The sequence below is a fragment of the Oreochromis aureus genome, linkage group 10 (genome assembly GCF_013358895.1).
Source record: "Oreochromis aureus strain Israel breed Guangdong linkage group 10, ZZ_aureus, whole genome shotgun sequence".
NCBI lineage: Eukaryota > Metazoa > Chordata > Actinopteri > Cichliformes > Cichlidae > Oreochromis > Oreochromis aureus.
This window is the reverse complement of record NC_052951.1, coordinates 32,631,313-32,654,077: the sequence shown is the minus strand read 5'-3', so window position 1 is coordinate 32,654,077 and position 22,765 is coordinate 32,631,313. Positions and strand designations below refer to the sequence as shown.

The following is a 22,765-nucleotide window of genomic DNA, read 5'->3' as shown; positions in this document are numbered from 1 at the left end:
CTAGCTGCAAACACCACCAACACTCAGCTCACTAGCTGTAACCACTCACATGGCACTCAGGCCCAGAGCTCACCATTGCCTGGGCTTAAATCCCTTTAAGTACTGAGAGTCAGCTGTGTAAAAGAAAAGAGGTGGCACCTCAGGCAGATAGGGGATTGTAGGACACACCCACACAGGCACCTTCAGGAGGAGGCCCTGCCAGGGCCGTAACACTGAGGACTTAAATACTGTTACGGCTGCGGCCATATGACCACTGTGTGCTGTCTTGTTCTGTCTCTCTACTGTGTTTTAGACTCTTTGCAGGTCCATCCTCTAATGAAGAGTAGCGAGCCGCTGATTGGCCCGTGGAACACGTGCCCACGTTCAAAAGCCGCTCTGACAGCTCCGGGGAGGGGGAGAGAGAAGCGAGCAAGCGGTTTGACAGCCGACGCGGTCCTGGCCCTGGTTTCCAGCTTATACCTTTTGTTGTGTATTTGTGTGAGCGTGTTCGGTGAGAGCAGCTCCTAGTGTGTTAACTTAGTGCTTAGGCACTTATAGGCTGAAGCAGAAGGGGTGAGCCGCCTTTTGCTTTGGAACAGTTTTCTCCTGTTTTCCGGGTTAGGGAGCGAGGGTTAGTATTGTCATTTGTTTGTTTTATTTCTTTCATAGGGTTTAGTTAGTTTTCTCTGGTGGGATTTAGTTGGTTTTGTTTATTGTTTTGGCCTGGGTTCACCCTGGAGCTATGCTTCATCACCTTTAATAAAATCACTTTTTTTACTCACAACTGGTTTTGGATGTTTGGCTTGGGAACCAGGGCGGGTATTTGTCTCTCTCTCCTCCAACCTTTATGTGCGTCTCCACCCGCCTAGACTGGGGGCGTAACAAATACACACAAGCTAATTAGGGAAACACAGCTGGGTAAAACAAGAAACAGCTGAACTACGTCAGACTGGCGTGGGAAATAAAACTTTAACACTGAGACTAAAACACATAAACTTGATAAAACTTGATTTAAAAAAATGACTAAACATGGGCGACCTGACAGAAACACAGACTGGGTATGGGACACATAGGACAGGAAAAACTTGAACTTTAACAAAGAAAACTATGAATCCAAAACTCAGAATGAAAACACAAGTTAAAGCAAAGCTAATATTCAAACTGTGCAATCTAAAGTCAGGGTCTCGTTCAGCACCACGTTTCTAAGATTTTATAATAACTTCACTTTTGTCTGAATTTAGAAGCAGGATATCAAAGATCATCCAGACCTCTACATCTTTAAGTCATGCTGTAGTTTAACTACCTGACTTGTAGAAGAAGAGAGGGGCAAACGAGGTGGTGCTTGCACTGTGTGTGTGAGAGAGAAAGAGAGCGCACGATTGTTGAAAAGCGTGATCTTTGCGTGTGATCTGCAGCAGCAGATGTGCATCGATTGCCAAGTTGGTTCTTCTGGTGCAAACAATGTGATGCAATATTTCATAGTTTACGCAGAAAACCTTCACCTGTTTAATATCTGTGACACACAGGAGCAGAAAGAAGCATTGGTTCCCTGAATAAGTTGAGAGTTTTGTGAAAATTCCCTGGAGAAAACTTCAAAAAGTGAATTTTGTGCAAACTTTCAAAGGTCATGAGTCTGAGTGAGTCTAAAGAGAAAGGGGTGCCTGCTCAAAAGGCAAACCTTCTCTCCAGATACGCACTTTGAAGCGTGGAGTTGATTTTGGCGGATGTGTGTCTTTGTGCAATTTCTCTTTGTGTGTCTGAGCCAGTATGTGTCTGTGGGTGTGTGTTTATGACTGGGCCTGTGGCTTGCTGAGTCTTCGCCCTTGTGGGATATGGTCATGGAGGCTGTTTTGGTTTGCTTGCTGACCTGCTCCCTTGGGGCCTTTGGTCCTGGGTGGCTTACGACTCTTTGGCACTCGATGTGGATCTGCTGGGTACTGGGCGGTTCTCAGGCACCTCTTTCTCTTTCCTTATCGCTTCTCATCTCTTTTACCAACCTGCCCCTTAGGTCGAGTAATAAAGTAAATAACATAAATGAATAAAAAGAAAAAGAAAAAGACCAACAAGAAGAACCTATTTAAAAAAGAAAAATCCTGGTAAAAAGAGTTCATAGCATCTGAAAAGTCTCCTTTTCCCAAACATTACAGGCTCATCTTGTAGCTATGATTCTGGGCCAAAACATTTTCAACATGGACATGGACATAGATATATAGATACATAGACATAGACATAGACATTAACATGTAAATGCAAAGATCATGACTGGATCAGATCCTGGATCTGGATCCTCTGTAGTAATGATTGTTGTTTTTTAGCTGCTGCTTGATGCCTTCTGTTGGTGATCAAACCCTATGATTCCTCCTGAATATGACATCTGGGTTTATTTCGCTGGACTTTTCTGACAACGTTTCAAACACCCGTTCAGCTGCAAATCAACTATAAGAACCATAATAACAAATGTTTGTGGGATTATGATCCAGACAGTATGACAGCAGTATTAAAATGATACATTTTCTCCGTCCTCTGTTCTTATTGCATATATTTTTTTGTGTGTCTTCATATTTCTGGGAGGTTTTCTTTTCTTTTTGTGACCTTTGGCTTTCTGTGGATGCCACTTCCTGCTGAGGAGAGGTGAGTGATTGTGAGTTCTGTTCACAGTGTTTAAAGGAAAAGTGCTTCACAGCTCACTTCTTACACCCACAGACTTTATTGTTTCAATGTTTTTAATGTCAACTGATATTTTTCTGTTGATTAAAGAACTTTATTAGAATATATCTGTTTGCTGATCATACGCTGGTCTGCAGGAGCGTGCAGGTGTTTCTTTCCTTATCTTCTTTAAAGGTGTGCAGGTAGAAGCCATCTGAGAGGATTAATCCATCTCAGCAGTTAAAACCATGAAGCTGTTTGCAGCAACATGAAGTGTGAGGCCAGAACCTGAAACATCAGCTCTTCTAAACTTTCCTCATAACAAATGTCACAACTGAAATCCTGAGGACCAGCACTGGTTCCTCTTTTCATCTGTGAAATGTAAAGCTGATACTGAAGCTACGACCTTCTGTTCAACAGTACTCAGTGAGTGTGCCGTGATCATTCTGTATACACTGTAGAGCATGTCGAGCCCTGCTGTCCTCCTCTGGTTTAAATGGAGTGTAAAGTATGAAGAACAGAGCGCTGCAGAGGAGAGCTTTGGTGGTTTCTTTGAAGACTTGATGACATAATAAGTAATGTCTGTGAACATGTGTGTGTTGGAGTCATGTCTTTACTTCCTGTCTTCTTCTTTCTCCCTTTGTCTGTCCCGCCCTCCTTAGTGTCACCTGCTGTCAACTTTTCTGGATTCCTGTTTTATTTGTTCAAGACTTCAAACAAACCGGTGCTTAATTCAGGGGCCTCAAGGTGCTTTATACTGTACACTCTACAATACTCTACAATAATACAGAGAGAACATTAACAAACATATAACCCCCAAAGGAAAAACATCCCTTCAGTGATTCCTGAGATTAGGGACAAAACAGGTTTTAATTTTCTAATCTTTTTTTTAATAATTTATGTTTTTCCTGGAGAAGTGCAAGGTTTTTGTCAACACCATCAGACACAAAGAAATGTAAAAATAAATATTTTAAATTAAGTTGTCTCAGCTATTTTGACTGTGAGCAGCTTCTCTGATCTATTGTTTATGCACATATGTTTTCAAACTAATTATACCACTTTTCAAAGTAAGATTTTTTTGGCTTTTTATTATTAGAGTTACAGTCATACATATTTTCAGAAGCTTGTATTTAATCTGTATACGAAACAATCATATTTAGCAGGATGCAAATGACACATTTATTGAGAAAATTACATATTTTTATTGGAAGATCATGAGGGAGGAAAATATGTGGTTCTCCAAAAGAGAAAAATAAACAAAAACTCCATATTATGGAGTTGACAAGGTGCTGACGGTGGTGACACACTAGTAGAAAACAAGATATTATTTCTTTCAAAATGACCATTAAACCTTAACAACCTTTGTAATATTACAAAGACACATCATGACAATTCTGTTTTTGCACATGTCAAGTTCTACATCTTAATAGTTCACCAGCAAGTAGCTGCCTGCTCCTCCTTGATTCCTAAAGTACTCTGTGGTTGTGTGTTTAGATCCTGCTGGACTTTCTCTCCTTTTGTCTCTCTGTGCTTCCAAAACCTTCTCTTCTGCCTTTTTTTCTCTTTCTTTCAGATCACTGATGTTCTTTATTTTTCCCTCTTTCACTCTGTTTCTCCATCTTTCCCTTTATGAGAAACTCTTTCTTCAACTCAGGCTGGCTGTTAATTTTTTTCTCCTTTTTTCATCATCCCTGTTCCTTCTCTTCCGTTCCTCTACTGACAGGTTCCCCTTTGCAATTCTAGCCTGAAATGTACCATTTTGTAATTACTATAGTTTTTCTGAACCATATGCATTTATACAGATTAAGGATGAATATTCACAACACAATTATGTATTAAGCAATAGAAATACTATCCGGTTTTTAAGTCTGACGTCATTAGCTGTTTCCAGGTCCAAACTCCACTGCAGATCCCAAAGTCAAAGGAACTCTGCGGCATCACTGAGAGTTACAAACTGTCTAAGTTCTTTCATCTTTAATAAAATGATCAGTGTGGCTGAGTTAGAAGTTCGCTCGCTGGTTTCCACCTACATTCCAACATAAATGAAGACAGAAAACTAAACAGCAGTGACTTTTGGAGCTGGTATATAATGATGTGCTATGTGATCGCTAGCGACACAGCTATGTTAGCATAAGATAAACACAGTGAAGCTGGAGAATGAACGCTAACTTTTTTCCACTTGTTAAAAGTTAATGCAAGGGTTTCTGATGGTTAGGCCAACAGTGATCACTGACTATTTTTAGGGGCTTGTTCAGATTAAACAGAACACGATACAAAGCATTAAAACATGTTAAAAAAAAAAAAAGCACAACAGGCTTAATAAACAAAGAGGAGTTTGGACCCAGAAGCAGGTTTCATACATCATCACTTAAAGACCAGCTCTCGGGGCAGAGATAGCTCAGTAGATGGAGTGTTCACCACATGATCGGAAGGTTGGGCGTTCAAATCCAACGAACAGCGGCTATCCTGGATTGGTAGCTGCCCACTGCATCACTGAGTGAATGGGTTAAATGCAGAGGACTAAGCATTTTCCTATGGGATTAATAATGTATACATAAACAATGAGATTCAAGATGAGGAGAATTTGATAATATTTGACACATCTGTAAAGCAGAAATATCAGTAAAATACACAGGAAGTAATATGACTGAAATATTAATAAAAATAACATAATTGGTGAAGAGCACACTTTTGTGACATTTGTCAGCACCATTAGAAAAAGGGTCAACACCGTCAGACAAAAATCCTGATGGTGTTGACAAAACACCCTACTGTCTCTCCTAACACATATTTTTCTGACAGAAGCCATCTTGTTTTTCACGAGTTACTTATGGCTTCTACAATCTAACCCTAACCCCTAAATGAAGCTCTTTTACAAAAAAAATTAATTAAATCTTGCATTTCATCGACTGTGGTGTTGACGCACTATGGTGGTGACACAGAGTTTTATCAGAAAGTTTTTTATTTTTATTTCATTTATTGCATACAATAAATGAAATCAAAATAAAAAACTTATCACAGCAGTGACCTCATGGCATGTGTATCAAACAGGAAGTGATAAAGACGTCCTCAGAGTGTGAGCTACCCACAATAATTCCTGATTTTTTTGTACTTTTTAAAAAATCAGATGGTGTTGACGAAAACTCTGGACACGATTTTAATCAATTAAAAATATGTAATCATATTTTGATATTATATAAGGTATTGACTTAAATACTTAGTGATGAGAGCCTAAGTAAACGTCATGATGTTTAAATTTACATTACTTTGAATTTTTTTTCTGTATTTTAATATTATCACACCTGCTTCTGGACAATGGATTTTTAAGGTACTGATAATGTATTGTATCATTTAAAATAAATATATATGTATAAAAAATACAAAATCATACTTTTGTTGTATAAACATTGCCTTGGTTTGTCTTTTAGTCAGTTGGGTTAACACTTGTATGCATAATTTTAACCCCAAAATTGGGTTTTATCTGGCGGACATGTTTTGTCCCTTATCTCAAGAATCACTGCCTTCTAATAATAAGAAACCCGTGACTCAGGGAGGAGAAACTATCTGCTGTAACTGGTTGGGGGTGACGGGAGGAAGTTAGCTCGTACTCTGGCTTTTATTCTTGATGTGTTTTCAAACTCTACTTTGATCACATTAACAAGCTTGACAAACAAATGTTTGCTCTCTTTATGAATTCACAGCTAAAATGTTCAGCAAACATTTTAAAAAAGAGAGAAAATTAATTCATTTCACTTTTTCTGACTTTTTTATTGAGTGATTTGTGTTTGTGACAGAGAGTAAACAGTGCCCATCACTCCTGCACACACAGACCCGTGGTTGTGTAACAGTGATGGGAATCATGTGTGTGCACAATTTCTACTTACGAGAAATGACACAGTAAACATGTGGCAGTCTGCAGAGCTGTGACATCATTTATATCTAACAAACAGTCAGGGTTTTACATCTGAGTCATAGTGAAGGCCAAAGGGGCAAAATCTAGGAGATTGAAGTGGATCTCATCAAGTGTGTGATGGCCTGAAATATCTGAAAACAGTGAAGCTGCAAGTCACAAATCCTGTGTGTGTGTGTGTGTGTGTGTGTGTGTGTGTGTGTGTGTGTGTGTGTGTAATACATGCAGCTGATTTCCTGTAACCATAGAGGAGCTGAGGTCAGTGTGTTGGAGTTCTTCGTGTTGTGAAATTGTACTTTGGTTCTTTCAACAAGCTCAACAAACAAACGTTTGTTCTGTTTGTGAAGCTGAAGCCGACACGATCGAACCAACATTAAAAATTCTTTCATCTGTTTATGACTGTTTTAAAATAAATATCTGCTTCCTGTGTGAAAAGGTCTTCAGTGACTGAGTTCTTCTAAAAGATGTACGGCATCAACTTTTCAGCCTTCCAGTAAATATTTTTACTCCTGGTTTTTGCATCAGAAAAGTCAGAATGCTGTTAAACATCAGAGTGGGTCATGGACGCTAACAAAGCTAGCTGCTCCATGCTAGTGTTAGCTCCGCCCTCCTGTCCAAATATGGTCAAAATGCATGAACTCTTTGCACACAGTCAACTGCAGAGAATTCAAAGGAGAATGTCTCTTCTTTCCTGCTCGTTTTACATGACCCAGTTTGTTCAGTCATGCAGTCAAAGTCTAATTATTGAGTCATTCACCAACAACACCTGTAGGAGGTGTGGTCCTGTGGCTCTGCAGTGTGTGAGGTGGAGGATGAGGGGACATGTAGGGCAGTAAGCTCCTCATTCACGCCTCTTTTCCCCTCGTTATAAAACACTCAGATTAACAGATGACAGTTATACAGCAAGTTTCTGCTGACAGAATGAAGATCATCATGTTTTTCCCAATTCTGCTTCTGGTCTGCTCTGTTTCAGCAGATCAGACTGAGACTGCAGTCCAACAATCCAATACACAGGACATCCATGCTGTGCTGAGAGAGCTGACCACCTCATTGGCTGTGCAGAATGAGCGGATCACTGTCCTACAGAGAGAGAATCAAGGTACAGTTTCATACATCAATGTGACTTCAGAATTATCCAGAACATCAGAAACAGGAATGACCAGTGCCGTAGCTCCGCAAACGCACATAACGCACACTGCGTAGGGCACCAAATGGCCGGTAGGGCACCAAAAAAATCAGGGTCGTAAAAAAAAAAAAAAGTAAACCATATTAATACTATAAATATCATATGCATTAATATGGTTAAACAATACAAAAGCAACATAAAACAATTTTCCCGAGAAAAGGGGTGAATCTGCTTTGTGCCCTGTCTCCAGTCTCCTCCTGGTGCCCCCCCACTCCCAGTGGTCTGTTCTATAATGCCTCAATTCGGTATTGGTAAACACCTGTTTGAACATGGCCTCGAAACGGCAACAGGAGTCGGGAGCGGAGAAAAGAAAGAAGAGGAAGCGTGATGAAACTCAGGCGTCGCTTGCCGGTAAGGCAATGTTTAAATAATAATAATAAAAAAAGTTCATTATTGTAGCCCTTGCTTGCACGCTCATGTCCGTCAACTCTGTGATAGCTCCTGTTAGCAGTGTTCATACTGTGTTAACAAATGTTGCAAATGATTGATGTTGGGTAGTTTGTTTACGTTGTGGATATGAATATAGAATGGACTACTAAAAGCAACTCATCATGGTCACTCAATTGACGGTTTTCAGATAACGTTAGCAATCGTGAGACTAGCATTTCCCTCCTCAGGTTGCTAGCTGGCTAACGTCATGCATGCTACTGATTAACCTTAACTTTGGGATAGGTCAGTGATGCAGTCAAGTATTATTATCAGATTAGACAAGATTACTTTGTATGTTGCTGCATTTCAGGATATCTATAAAGACGCATATCTTATTTATGCGGCATAAATAAGATATAGGTTTCATATTACAGTGTAATATGAAACCTATATCTTCCAGTAATATAGATTTCCTACTTGCGCATTTATATCAAATTATGTACAGCATGTTTATATTGCCATTTGCCATTATGAAAATCTATACATGTAAAATATAGTTAGTAATTTTTAAATGTACCAGTGACTTACTTAATTTATTAGTCTTATAATGCAATTTTCGTAGGCCTACTGTAGATTCAAAATTGTATTTCTGTAAAATCCTGAATATTTTCTCTTGTATGCAGGGTCAATGCTTAAATATGTTCAAGGAGGATCTCAAGGACAGGATGAACCATCCAGTAGTAGTGCCATCCCTGGACATCAACCACCAGCCATTGTAGACCCTGCAACAATCCCTAGCCAAGAAGAACAAGAACCATCAACCACCAGTTCAGGTACAGTTCCATACACAAGTACCACTGAGAGTCCTGTCACTGAGAGACTATCAGAAAGTGACACTGTGGAGACATGTGTGCCCCTTCAACCGATCCTGCTCTTTGGCCAGCTCACATTGTAGATGCTGATCGTGTTGAAATTGTGCGGAGAGGTCCTTTTAATGTCAGCTCTGATTTTAATTTTCCAAAGGGGCCTGATGGAAGAGCATTTCACACTAGCCTTAAGTTCAAAATTCTTCCCAATGGAGAAAAGGTTCACCGGAGCTGGTTAGTGTACTCACCGCAGAACAATGCTGTGTTCTGCTTTGCATGTAAGCTTTTCAGTGTGAAGGATATAAAGCTGAGTACAGAGGGCTTCAGTGACTGGTCGAACATCAACATCCGTTTGAGGGGTCATGAGTGTAGCCAAGACCACATACAGTGCATGCTTAAGTGGAGAGAACTGGACACACGGCTAAAGAAAAGCATGGCAATAGATCAACAGGAGTTGACCTTACTAGAGGCAGAAAGGAAAAAGTGGCGAGAGATTCTCAAACGATTACTCTCAATAACTCTCTCACTGGCTTCCAGAAATTTGTCTTTTAGGGGCTCTTCTGACCGTCTTTATGAGCGGACAATGGCAACTTCTTGAAGGAAGTAGAGCTTATGGCAACATATGACCTTGTAATGGCAAATCACTTGGCCAACATAAAAGATGAAGGTTCCCACACACATTACCTCAGCCCTGAGACACAGAACGAACTAATTCAGATTATCTCTTCAGAAACATTCCGCGCCATTGTGAAGCAAATCCAGTTGGCAAAATACTTCTCCATCATTCTTGACTGTACTCCAGATGTGAGTCACACTGAACAAATGTCAGTCATAGTACGCATTGTTTGTTTCAAAGCACAACCAGATATTAAAGAATACTTTCTTGGCTATATAAATGTGGAGCAAACAACTGGCCTTAACCTGTCCAATGTTGTCCTTGACAAGTTGAAGGAGCTTGGCATTCCATTTGAAAACTGTCGAGGACAGGCCTATGACAATGGGGCCAACATGAAGGGGAAGAAGCAAGGTGTTCAGGCCAGACTGCTACAATTAAACCCGAGAGCATTGTTTGTGCCTTGTGGAGCTCACACGATGAATCTGGTCATAGCTGATGCTGCCAAGTCCTCTCCAGATGCAACTGGCTACTTTGGGTATTTGCAGAAGTTGTTCAATTTCTTTTCAGTGCCACCCAGCGATGGGCCATTTTAACAAAACATGTGAAATTGACACTTAAATCTTGGAGTGACGTTAGATGGGAAAGCAGGCTTCAAAGTGTAACTGCTGTCCGAGTCAGACAAAGAAGTGAGGGATGCTCTCCTGGAGGCCAGAGAAGCTGTAAGTGATGCAGTCGCAAAGGTGGAGGCTCAAGTGCTTGCTGAGGAAGTAGCCTCATTTCGATTTTTGATTTGCTCCATCGTGTGGTGTGAACTTCTTACAATCACAAACCAGGTGAACAAGTTACTACAGTCCAGCTCCATGCAGCTCGATGTTGCTGTCAGGCTCATTGACACTGCCAAAAGTAACCTCTCTAAATACAGACAGTCTGGGTTTGATGAGGCTGTGTCAGCTGCCAAAGAACTCTGTGAGGCCCTGAACATAGAACCACAGTTGAAGGAGAAAAGGCTCAGGAGCACAAAAAGGCAGTTTGCATATGAAGCTGTTGATGAGCCCTCCATGATGCCCTTAAAAAAGCTTGAGGTCACATTTTCAATTGTGTTGTGGACTCTGCTTTAATGTCCCTACAGGAGAGGTTTGAGACCATGAATCAAGTGAAGGAGAAATATGGAGTGCTGCTTGATTTCAGCAAAGTGAATGGGATGTCCAAGGAGGATTTAAAAACACTGCACTGAAGTACAGAAGACACTGACAGATAAGGGAGTAGCTGACATTGATGGACCTGAGATGATGCAGGAAATCATCAACCTTCCTCAGCTGCCACCACAGACGTCTGCTTTGGAAATGCTGTCATTTTACATGACAATCAGCTTCAAGAGGTATATCCCAATCTGTGGATTGCTCTGCGTATTGCACTGACCCTGCCTGTCACAGTTGCCTCTGCTGAGCGAAGCTTTTCAAAGCTCAAACTCATTAAAACGCACCTGCGTTCATCAATGGGGCAGGAACGTTTAAGTGGTCTGGCTGTTATCAGCATCAATGGTGACGTGGCTCAGAAGCTATCATATGATGACCTTATAGCTGATTTTGCAACCAGAAAATGCAGGCGTGTGCCTCTCTAGGGCATACTCTGACAACTAATTGTAAAAATGTTTAACATAGTTACTTAAGGAATGTGGCTTTTGTGTTCAAATTCTTATTTTTCTTATTTAAGTTTCTTATTTAAATTCTATTGTGAAACTATTTGTAAATATATTAATAATAATACTATTATATTATATATATTATTTTTTTATAAAAAAAATTACACATTATTGCAAGGCTCTTTGTTCTTGTTCCAATGTTCAATTTTTGTTTCAGTATTTATTTGTAACAGTATTTTTAACCTCCTTTAACCTTATTTATTTGTTTAACTGTCATGTTTGTTGTTATTTAATTAAACAAATTCCACTGAGAAATTCAAAAGTATTAATGTTTTTTTTGTTTTTTTTTCAGTGGCGGGGGGGGCACCATAAAGCATTTGTGCTTAGGGCACCCAAATGGCTAGCAACGGCCCTGGGAATGACCAACATTCATGGTTATGTGTTTTCTTATGAGACTGAATATTTTTATCACAGGAATATTGGAGCAATCTTCAGAGAAATTAATGATGCAAGGAAACAAAATCTATTAAAGAGCACGTAAAGAAGCTTTACGTGCTCTTTAACCCTTGTATGGTGTTCGTATTTTTGTTACTCAGCCACACTGTTAGACTTTTCATCGCCACTTTACGGTAAGATACTGGCGTCACTGTTGCCAGCGTCATACCGTGACGCCGTGTTACGGTAGCTTACGGTTCTGCAGGATGATACCGTTTTTTGCTGGTGTGGTATAATACTCTTGGACAAATTATGGTAACGCACCGTAGCTTTTTTTTACGGTATCTCACTGGCGTCACTGTCGCCAGTGAGATACCGTTATGTCGTTATGTCGTAAATTACGTCAACAAAGTAACATCATACTGTGATTAAGAAATTGGTATACTACCGTTTATTCACGGTATGTCACTGTAAGCCCGCTGCAAGGTAATAAACTGCAATATATTAACCAGTAACTTACCGTTATCACGCATCATCAGTACCAAAAATATTCATCTCTGCTAGAGGATACCGTGTCCCAACAGGCGGTCATTTACTGTTTAACAGGTCGTAATTTACCGTAATTTCAGTTAACAGTAACATACTGTAAGAGACTGGAGGGTTCCAAAAAAACTGGATGGATAGATAGATAGACACACACACACAAAATATAATTCATGTGCTTTACACCACTTTTTATTTCAGTTCTGATTTTCCTCTGCAGAAATACACATTTCCAAAATCAAAAACTGAAAAGAACTGAAAACATATTTTCATTGAGGAAGCACTTGTTTTTATTAAACCATGTAATCCGTTATTTTCTCAGATGGTTGTACAAACAATAACGATATTATGTCATATCCATATCATGGCAGACAACATATGCTCAAGTGTTGGGTTTTCTTAGTTATATTTTGTAGGGTCTTAAACCTACAATGTGAAGTGCCTTGGCATTCATTTTGTTGGCACCATACAAATAAACTGAATTGTAATAAATATAATATCAAGCCCCAAACTTCTGCCTTTATATACACTTTGTCCAAAATACTGGCTCACACCACCAAATCAATGCACAAAGCAGGGTCCACAAGGACATGGATGAGCGTGTGTGGTGTGAAGGAACTTGACTGACCTGCACTGAACCCTGATCTTGCTTTGTGGACTGAGTTCATTGATTTGTAGGGTGAGCCAATACATGTGACAATTAAAGTGTAAGTAGCTGCAATAATTTTTAACAAACGGGTAAAAGAAAAAAAATCAACACTGTTGCACTCAAAAACCTGTTGGACAGAGACAGCGTCTTGCAAGATGGCAAGAGAGCTTGTCTTCATTGTTGTTCGTCTTGTGTAAATGTCCAGAAAGCATGGGCCATGGATCATCTGTGGAGACACAGGTAACAACACATTGGTCACTTAAATTATACAAGAAATTCACTAAAATGGCAAAACAGTTACCTAATTTGAAGTTCTCCACTCAAATTCAGTAAGCCACTGGAGGAAAGTTGTGACATGAAGGTTAATGTGAACAACCTTTAAGCTTCACAGTGGTCCCAGTCTTTCTGCTTGTCCCAACCTTGGAGGTACATTTTGTTCCCTCTTCAGGGTTTATCCTTACAAAAACCTTGCACACGCTGACTCCTGGTATTCCAGGTTCAATACATAGAATGAACCAAAGAAGACTGACATTGCATCAGCAAAGATGTTCTCTTTGTCCAGCTCAACAATTACACGCCCTCTGCACTCACCATCCAGCAGGTGGCGGTCATTGAACTTTGTCCTTAAATGTATAGGGGCAACATGTTGTCATTATGCAACATAAAATAATTTCAATACTTCACTTCTTCACACTGTCTAGATAGTCATAAAGCAAATAGCTATGTACAGTTAATTATTAATGGCCTTATGTACATAAGTCCGTTTTAACATATTATAATTGTACATAATTGGGAATTATTCTGCCCATTAAACACACCTAACAAAGAGTCAGCCCAGTTAAATTACCGGAGATGAATCAACTGTATGGTGATTTTGGAGTTTATAGTTTGTTCTGCTGTTAAACTTTACAGTATTGACTTCAGTATTTTTGCTGTTGGTGTAGCTAGATTACTATGTTGATCAGTAATATGTAATGTGAAATTTGATATTGTTACTTTGCTGGATTCACTGAGACACATGTCCAACAACCTTGGTTTATAAAGGAAATTACAGAAATTTGAGCTAACAAAACAGAGACTGGATACCTGTGTCCACGAAAAGCTCCTGTGCCAAACAGAAATTATAATATGGTCTAATCAGCTCTATTTCATAAATGACTTCTTACCAAGCATAATCAGCCTTGGGGTGCTTGGCAGGCTTTTAACATGCAAACTGAACAATATAAATTTGCATGCACTGAAGCCACAAAATTTAGAAATACACAGTTGCAAAAAGTTCAGTGACCAATTACCTTTCCTGAATGACATATGCAATGCAAAAATAAGAGTATTGTCAATAGGGACCAATTCCCAGTTTTTACATGATCAAAATTATTCACAAAAGGCTTCAATAAACAGAAAATGTGTGCCGACAAGAGAGCAGTGCACAAAAACGAAAAGATATTTGAGCTCGACGCTTTAATGGGTTTAACATGACTTAGTCAGCACTCCGCACCGTACAGGTAGTACAAGCACACCTGAAAACACTGACCAGCTAACAGCTTTAACCATTTGGGCGCAACCTCGGTAGTTCACCGATTCACCTGTTGCAAACGTCCAAGTTTCTATCAAGTCTCATAAATCCATCGGCAACTATTACCTAACTAGTCTTTTGAGTCTCCATATTCATAGATATTGATATTTTGTCTTAGCATTTGAATGAAAATATCCTGGTAGGGTAGCTTAAAAGTCAAAACAAACAGTAATAAGAACGCATTTCGGACTTCTCTCGAATAAGTGAAAAAAACACTTACCTTCAGACTGATTAGCTGGTTCCGATCCAACTTTAATGTGTCCCATGTCAGTCCGTTTTAGGGGAAAAGTGTTAAGTGGTTTCATTTAATTTTGGGATACTCCCGCATGGACGAGCAATTTGGAGTCTAGCAGAGTTATCACGAATAGCATACGATCTTCAGATATAATCCAATCAACCTTGCATTTAACCCGATTGAACATCCAGTTACCTCTGACTACTTCTAAGTTGCACATGTTAACGGTCTCATCATCACTCTGTGCTGCAGCGAACTGGATCTGTGGCACAGAATAGTTGATGGTCATGTTGTTCTCCTGCTTTGCAGCTTTGTTTGAGTGTGAATTGCGGCTTAAACGTGCAAAACTAAGAGAAGCAGATCAATATTTTCTTCTTGTTGTTATTTAATGGTGGTTGGCAACCAGCGAAAGGAGCATTAACCACTCGAGCAATATTTTCTATCCCCATTGTTGTTTTGAAAGTGAATACCCGACGTGTGCGTCATACGTCACGTTGTACGTCAGGTGAAGGTGTGGTGTCGGCTATCGCACCTGTCGCATTAAAAAGCTTTAAAAACGTAACAATTGCTTTAAAAACACAACCCAACGCGCTAAACTGTGATAATGTGCAGAGCATATTATTAGGTTAGTTCACTGTAGTTAGGCAGAGGTGTCTTAAAAAGAACCACCTTATACAAAACAAATGAAGGTCCAGAAAGAATAAGAAGAGAAAAAAGGAACACCCTGCTAAATTAAGTCATTTTTAAACATTACTACAAAAAATAAGTATACTTCAATTATATTTCCCAAGTATACCTTACCTAGTACGTATACTAATAATGCTTCTTGGGACTATATTGGCCCCCGTTTTAGTACATAACAGTATTCTTGAAATTAACTTTTAGATGTACTTTTTGTTCACCATAATTGTACTAGCATAATGTCATAATGTCTACAAGAGTATAATTAAAATATACGCGACTCTATCACAATACTAACCTTACAAGTATACTATTAATTAATAGTATTACTGATGTTTCACATTGTTTGACTTAACAAATACATTTATTAATATATGAGGTTCCATTCAGTTCAAGGAATTAAATTTTAGTGTGGCTGCAACTTACTCCTTAAGTTAAAAATTATGCTGTAGTTTATATGTTATACTACTTCCACAGTGAATCACATTTTATGGTAATACACTCTGAATGAGGATTTAAGTAATTACTCTTAGATCTACAGTAGAAAACAACAGAAATCCGGATGGTGTAATAGTATAATCTCAGTAACATCACCAATTGTTACATTTGCTGTATTTTACAGCTGTTTCCATGAGTACGGCGAGTTACCGTAAAAATAATGTAATCTCATGGAATTTTCCCACAATTACATGCAAATTACAGTACTAATCTGCTAACATCCTTTAGAGTTTTTTACTGTTGATTTTGCAGTACTAAGCTATGGAAATTACTGCAAAGGCTAACAGTGCAGTGTTCATGGGTCTGGTGGACCCGCTAGAGTTTTGGCTTTCCAGTTAACACTATCAAACAATTTTATGTTAAATTACTCAACAGATGTTTACTTTATCCCAATTACAAGCCATGTGAACAGCAAATATGGTTAATTTTTTCCTTTTACCTTTGTTCGATCACATTTATGAATTAATGTGCTTCTCGTTTTTTGTCAATAAAATGTTATTAAAAAAATAAAATCAGTTCTAATCAAGTGTACATATCCTTATACCATATTTTGCAGGTTTTGATGGTATATACTTCCTAAAGGGGCAACGGCCTCTATAAATGGCATGGGTCTCACAGACCCGAACACCATACAAGGGTTTAATAGATACCCAGGGAGGCAATAGAATGGAGAGACGCCTGTGGCTGACGAGGTAAGGCTGTTGTGGGCGTACTCCACCCACGTCAGTTGCTCACTCCAGGTGGTTTGATGAGTGGATGCCAAGCAGCGGAGAGCTGCCTTGAGTTCTTGGTTGGCCCGTTCTGCCTGACCGATGAAAACCTGACGAGAGACTGACCTGGGCCCCTAAGGAGGTGCATAACTCCTTCCAAACGCGCGAGGTGAACTGTGGACCCCGGTCCGAGACTATTTCCGCTGGGATCCCGTGGAGGCGAAACACATGGGTTGACAGAAGCCGGGCGGTCTCTAGGGCAGTAGGGAGCTTGGGGAGAGCAACAAAGTGGGCGGCTTTAGAAAAGCGATCGACAATAGTGAGGATAACTGTGTTACCTGATGACGGCGGAAGACCAGTGACGAAGTCAACAGCAATGTGGGACCATGGGCGGCTTGGCGTAGGTAGGGGATGAAGAAGGCCGGCAGCGGGCTTATTGACGGTTTTATTCTGGGCACAGGTTGGGCAGGCGGCGATGTATTCCTGGACGTCCTTGGCAAGTGTAGGCCACCAGGCGAACCGTTGAATGAAGGTGATGGTGCAATGAATGCCCAGGTGACAGGTGAGTTTGCCCCCGTGGGCCCATTGTAGCACTCATGACCGAACAGACGTGGGAACAAAGAGTAATCCAGGAGGACCAGTCCCTGGATCCGGTTCCGCCTGCTGGGCCTCCCGTATGGTGGACTTGATCTCCCACGACAGGGCTCCAATCACACATGTGGGAGGGAGAATAGGAGACTCATGGGTCTGATCATCTGAGGCAGTGAATTGGCGGGAAAGAGCATCGGGTTTGACGTTCCGAGAACCGGGCCTGTAGGTGATAGTGAAGCAGAATCTTGTAAAGAACAGGGCCCACCTGGCGTGTAGGGCGTTTAGCCGTTTAGCCGACCGGATGTATTCGAGGTTCTTGTGGTCTGTCCATACTATGAAGGGTTCCGTTGCGCCCTCTAGCCAGTGGCGCCACTCCTCCAGGGTGAGTTTGATTGCCAGCAGTTCCCGGTCCCCGATATCGTAGTTCTGCTCTGCGGGAGAGAGACGACGGGAAAAGTAAGCACAAAGGTGGAGCTTACCCTCTTGTTGCTGGGAGAGAACGGCTCCAACTCCTACATCTGAGGCATCCACCTCCACAATAAACTGCCGACTAAGATCTGGCTGCCTGAGGATGGGAGCCGAAGCAAAACGTTTCTTTAGCTGCGTGAAGGCTTCCCGAGCTCGATCATCCCAGCAGAAAGGTACCTTAGGGGAAGTTAAACGGGTTAGCGGCAAAGCAATCTTACTGTAGTCACGAAGGAACCTTCGATAAAAGTTGGCGAAGCCCAGGAACCATTGAAGCTGCTTACAATTAGGTGGAGTGGGCCAGTCCAAGACTGCTTGTACTTTAGCAGGATCGGCTCTTAAATGGCCCCGTTCAACGATGTAGCCCAAGAATGACACAGTACTCACATGAAACTCGCATTTCTGTCCTTTAACAAACAGGCGATTCTCCAGGAGGCGTTGCAGGAGTTGTCTGACATGATCAGAGAGAGCGTGAGAAGATGAGAATGTCGTCAAGGTATACAAACACAAAACGATTGATGAAGTCTCGGAGCATATCATTGACTAGACCCTGAAAAACAGCGGGAGCATTAGTTAGTCCAAACGGCATGACCAGATATTCAAAATGGCCCAGGTGCGTGTTGAAGGCTGTTTTCCACTCGTCTCCCTCTCTTATCCTGACTAAGTGGTAAGCATTTCGCAGATCGAGCTTAGTGAAAATGGTCGCCCCCTGCAGGAGTTCAGAAGCGGAGAATAAGAGTGGCAGTGGGTATTTATTCTTAATGGTGATGTTATTGAGACCCCAGAAATCAATGCATGGCCGAAGGCTTTTATCTTTTATCAGATAACACCCAGGGGTGTGAGAGGAGCTTGAAAAACAAAAAACTGTAATGTTTCAGTGTGATTACCAGATAGGGTTAGGGACACGGGTTCAGTAATGTGAGTTATATTGGGAAGACGCTGACCATTTAAAGCGGTGACCTGCAAAGAGTGGGGCAATGCTTGTGTGTTAACTTTAAGTTTGAGAGCCAGGGAAGCGTCCATGAAGCTCTGCTCCACCCCGGAGTCAATCAGCGCCTGAAGGGAGTGGGAGACAGAGTGGACAGTCACTTTAGCAGCTAGCATGAGGAGAATGTGAATAGGAGACCTCGCCCACCCGTACCCTCCTCTCTACCGGCGGGCGTGATCTTTTGGCCGTGCTGGACGGACAATGGCGATATGGCCCTTGCGGCCGCAGTAAAAGCACTCGACGGCCCTCCATCTGCAGGCTCGTTCCTCCGGGGAGATTTGGGAGCGTCTGATCTGCATTGGTTGCTCATGCTTGTCGCCGCGATCCGCGTCCTGATCGCCATCTCCGCTTCCGCTGGAGGCTGTCTGCGCTCGTCCCATGGGCCTCTGGGAACCGTAGTTGCCGGCTCGGTGACGCGCCCTCATATGTTCATCTACTTTCACACATAATGTTATCACTTCCGACAGGGTTTTGGGCAGTTCTCTCATTACTAATTCGGTGTTGAGTTCATCACCAACATTGTTTAATAAGGTCAGTCTCTTCAGCCAGGGTCCAAAACTCCACAGAAAAGTCTGCCATACACCGTCTTCCCTGCTTTAAGTTCAGCAAACAGTGACCCGCTGCCTCTGCTCCGGTGCCCCTTTACAACACACTTTTAAACTTTGAGAGAAAATTAGCGTAAGCAATAAGTGCAAGGACGCTGAAGAGATGATGCAGAAAGATGGTCAGAAAGACAACTGGCACAAAATGTCACCCATATGTATAAATGTCATATACAGTACTGTGCAAAAGTTTTAGGCAGGTGTGAAAAAATGCTGCAAAAAAAGAATGCTTTCAGAAATGTAAATGATTGTTTATTGGCCCCAAATGTATCCTGCAGCAGAACAATGACCCCAAACACACAGCCAAAGTCATTAAGAACTATCTTCAGCCTAAAGAAGAACAAGAACCACAGAGGCCATGATCTCAACATCATCGAGTGTGTCTGGGATTACATGAAGAGACAAAAGGATGTGAGGAAGCCTACATCCACAGAAGATCTGTGGTTAGTTCTCCAAGATGTTTGAAACAACCTACCAGCCGAGTTCCTTCAAAAACTGTGTGCGGGCGTTCCTAGAAGAATTGATGCTGTTTTGAAGTCAAAGAGTGGTCACACCAAATATTGATTTGATTTAGATTTCTCTTTTGTTCATTCACTGCATTTATTGATTGCTGAAAATAAATGATGAACACTTCCATTTTTGAAAGCATTCTTTGTTTACAGGATTTTTTCCTCACCTGCCTAAAACTTTTGCACAGTACTGTATATGTATAAATGTCATATATATTTATATGTGTGTGACGTTATATCGATGGTTACACCTAAAGAGGATGTACGCTGTATCACAGACACAAGAAGACAGGGTAAAGCAGCCGTGCATTCGTTTGACTTGAAACAACAACATTAATGTGGTTGAATATATTTAATTCATTCATGGGGGCAACAATTTGAACAATGTTTCATTTCTTCAACATGACATCAAAATTTCAGTGAACACATGTTTGTGTCAGTATTCAGTCTGTGGACTACATGATGTTACATCATACAGGTGTTTGAATGTTTTTCAGCTGAGAATATCCCAAGAGGAATGAAGTATGAGTTCCAAGATATAGATATGGTGTATGAATTCGTTTTTAAACCTTTTTTGTTTCCCTCAGGCATTTTTATTCTTTATCGGAGGAACAGTCGAGAGAAGACAGGAAATGACACACAGGCAGATTCAAACCCAGATCACTCTTCTAGTCTTTAACTATATCAATTGCCAGCTGAGTGACCTTTAGTGACCATCTTTTACATACAGTCTATGGTTCATGCCTAAGTGAAGGAGAGAGGGATATACAGAGTGGACCTGCCACCTGTAGGAGGTGTGGCCCTGTGGCTCTGCAGTGTGTGAGGTGGAGGATGAGGGGACATGGAGGAGACCACCACTCAGTGTAGCATGAATAGAATGAGAGTCACAGTCACTTTCTTACTTACAAATAAAAACAAATTAATCACTGTGTGCTGCCAATGAGTTTCTTTTCTTTTACATTTTTCTCAGAACAAGAAGCAAAGTTGGAGACCCAGAAAACTGAACTACAGAGTCAGAAGACCGAGATCGACCAGCTGAAGGAGCAGCTGCAAGGTACTGTGTGGGAATCTGAAAATGGAAATGTGGAACTATTTCTGTATTTGACACTTTTTAACATTTATGTAATTGTTCTGAAAATGTAATGGGACATGATTTTTTGCCAGCCTGCCCACAAGGGGGCAGTCACGGACTGTATTTAGTGCACTTGGAGCTGTTATAACCAGTTGAGCCATGCTGTAGACTCTTGGTTCAGGGCTTCATCACATTGCTGCTTGTGTCCCTGTGTGTGCGTCCAACTGTTCATTAAGGCGTGCAGGCTGTAAACGACTTTTCAGTATATGGCAAACTTTAAAGTGCGGTATATTATTGTGAGGAGGATGTTGTGTCATGCTAGCCTGCTACATTAGCTGTACGTTGGATATAGCCGGTAAGTTGACATATAGTAGCTAGCTCATGCTGTTGCATCTTGATTTGTTATAACTGAGTTTTTAATGAAAATCTTGTATTTTTTCAGATTTTTCTGAATCACGCATGCACATATTCTTTGTGCTGCATTAAAGTGCAGTAAACCCGTCAACTGTGTCACCATTCTTTGTCTGCATTAAGCCTTGAGGAGCATGGGGAGCACTTTCTAACCAATGCACACTCTGCGGTTATCACCAACTGTGGCCGGCATGGTAGTGTAGAGCCTTCACCACTAACTTAATGTTTGACCTTAAATCCAAAATTAAACCAGATTATTGTTTATGCTTGGATGTCTGAATTTAAGACACTAACACTAAAAACTTCTTCGATCAGCACAACATCACTCTTTAAGCTTTAAGCTTCAGAACACACATTAAGTTCATTACTGGATCTAATTTACTGAATGACATTAAACTGAGTTCATGTTTGTCTGAAGCACAAACCAAGATGCAACTAAAACACTGAGTAACACAGTTTGTTGTCTTGCCAGAAGCTACAAAATAACTTCCTGTCTGATCTAAAGGACGAGTTTGGGATCCTCAAAAATAGATTCAATCAAATTTCAGTTTCCAATCACAGAATCTGATTCCTTCTGTGACAATGAAACACTTTCAGCTGTCAAACATTTCTTTCATTGGAGATTAAAGTTTTTGTCATGGTCACTTTATTGGGAAGAGTCTAACTCTAAAACACAAAGTTTAAAATAATGACATTTGTCTCTCTCTCAGTCAAACAGGTGGCTTTCTCAGCCTCTCTGCTGGATCACGGTAATGGACATACTGGACCCTTTAACACTCAGATTACTCTGATCTTCAAACATGTTGTCACAAACATTGGAAATGCCTACAACCCACAAACAGGTAATATCACTGAATGTCACTTCTCAGCTATGTTGATGTCAGGCTGATGTTCCAGATGTTCTAACAGCTGATTTTCCATTTAACAAAAACAAATGTCCCACAGGTATTTTCACTGCACCAGTGAGAGGAGTCTACCACTTTGACTGGAGTTTATATGAACATGGAAACATTGCTGCAGGTGTTGTGTTGTTCAGGAATGGAGAGAACATTTTTATTGTATATGAACATCAACCAACTGGTGGTGTGACCGCCTCTAATGCAGCCTCACTGCTTCTAGAGGTTGGAGATCAGGTGTCTGTGCGTCTCTGGGCTAATTCAAGGGTATATGACAGTGAAAACCATCATACAACCTTCAGTGGTCATCTGATTTTCACCATGTGAGAGGTGTGACAGCTCCAACACTTCCTGTTTGGACTGTCCTGTGTGGGTGGAGCTTGGACATTTTTAGTAGTAAAACAGGAAGTAAATCACCTGCTGGAATCAGTTTCTTGCTCTCTCTCTCTTTCTGGTTGGTTCTAGTTTTGTGTTTATTTGTTTCTACTTCTCCTCTGATTCTACTGACTCAGATAATTTACTTCCTCTTCTTATCTTTGATTCAAATAAATCCATTTAAATGCTCAGTGATTCTCTTCTCTTTGTCCTTTCTTTGTGTCGGCTCTTCATAAAGTGCTGCTCCTGCATTAGGTCATGACTATTTTCTATAAGTTGGTAAACTGCATTATTCTTTATTGGCTCCACTGTCCTGTG

The 22,765-nt window shown here is 40.8% G+C and overlaps 1 protein-coding gene across 1 annotated transcript; it reads left to right on the top strand.

Moving 5' to 3' along the window:
* Positions 1-7,318: 7,318 nt before the first annotated feature.
* LOC116320411 (complement C1q tumor necrosis factor-related protein 3-like) lies at positions 7,319-22,642 on the top strand. The gene is made up of 4 exons (XM_039618558.1): positions 7,319-7,634; positions 20,664-20,747; positions 21,887-22,018; positions 22,122-22,642. Exons 1-4 carry the CDS (start codon positions 7,424-7,426, stop codon positions 22,397-22,399), a joined length of 705 nt encoding a protein of 234 aa, XP_039474492.1. The 5' UTR covers positions 7,319-7,423; the 3' UTR covers positions 22,400-22,642.
* Positions 22,643-22,765: the final 123 nt, after the last annotated feature.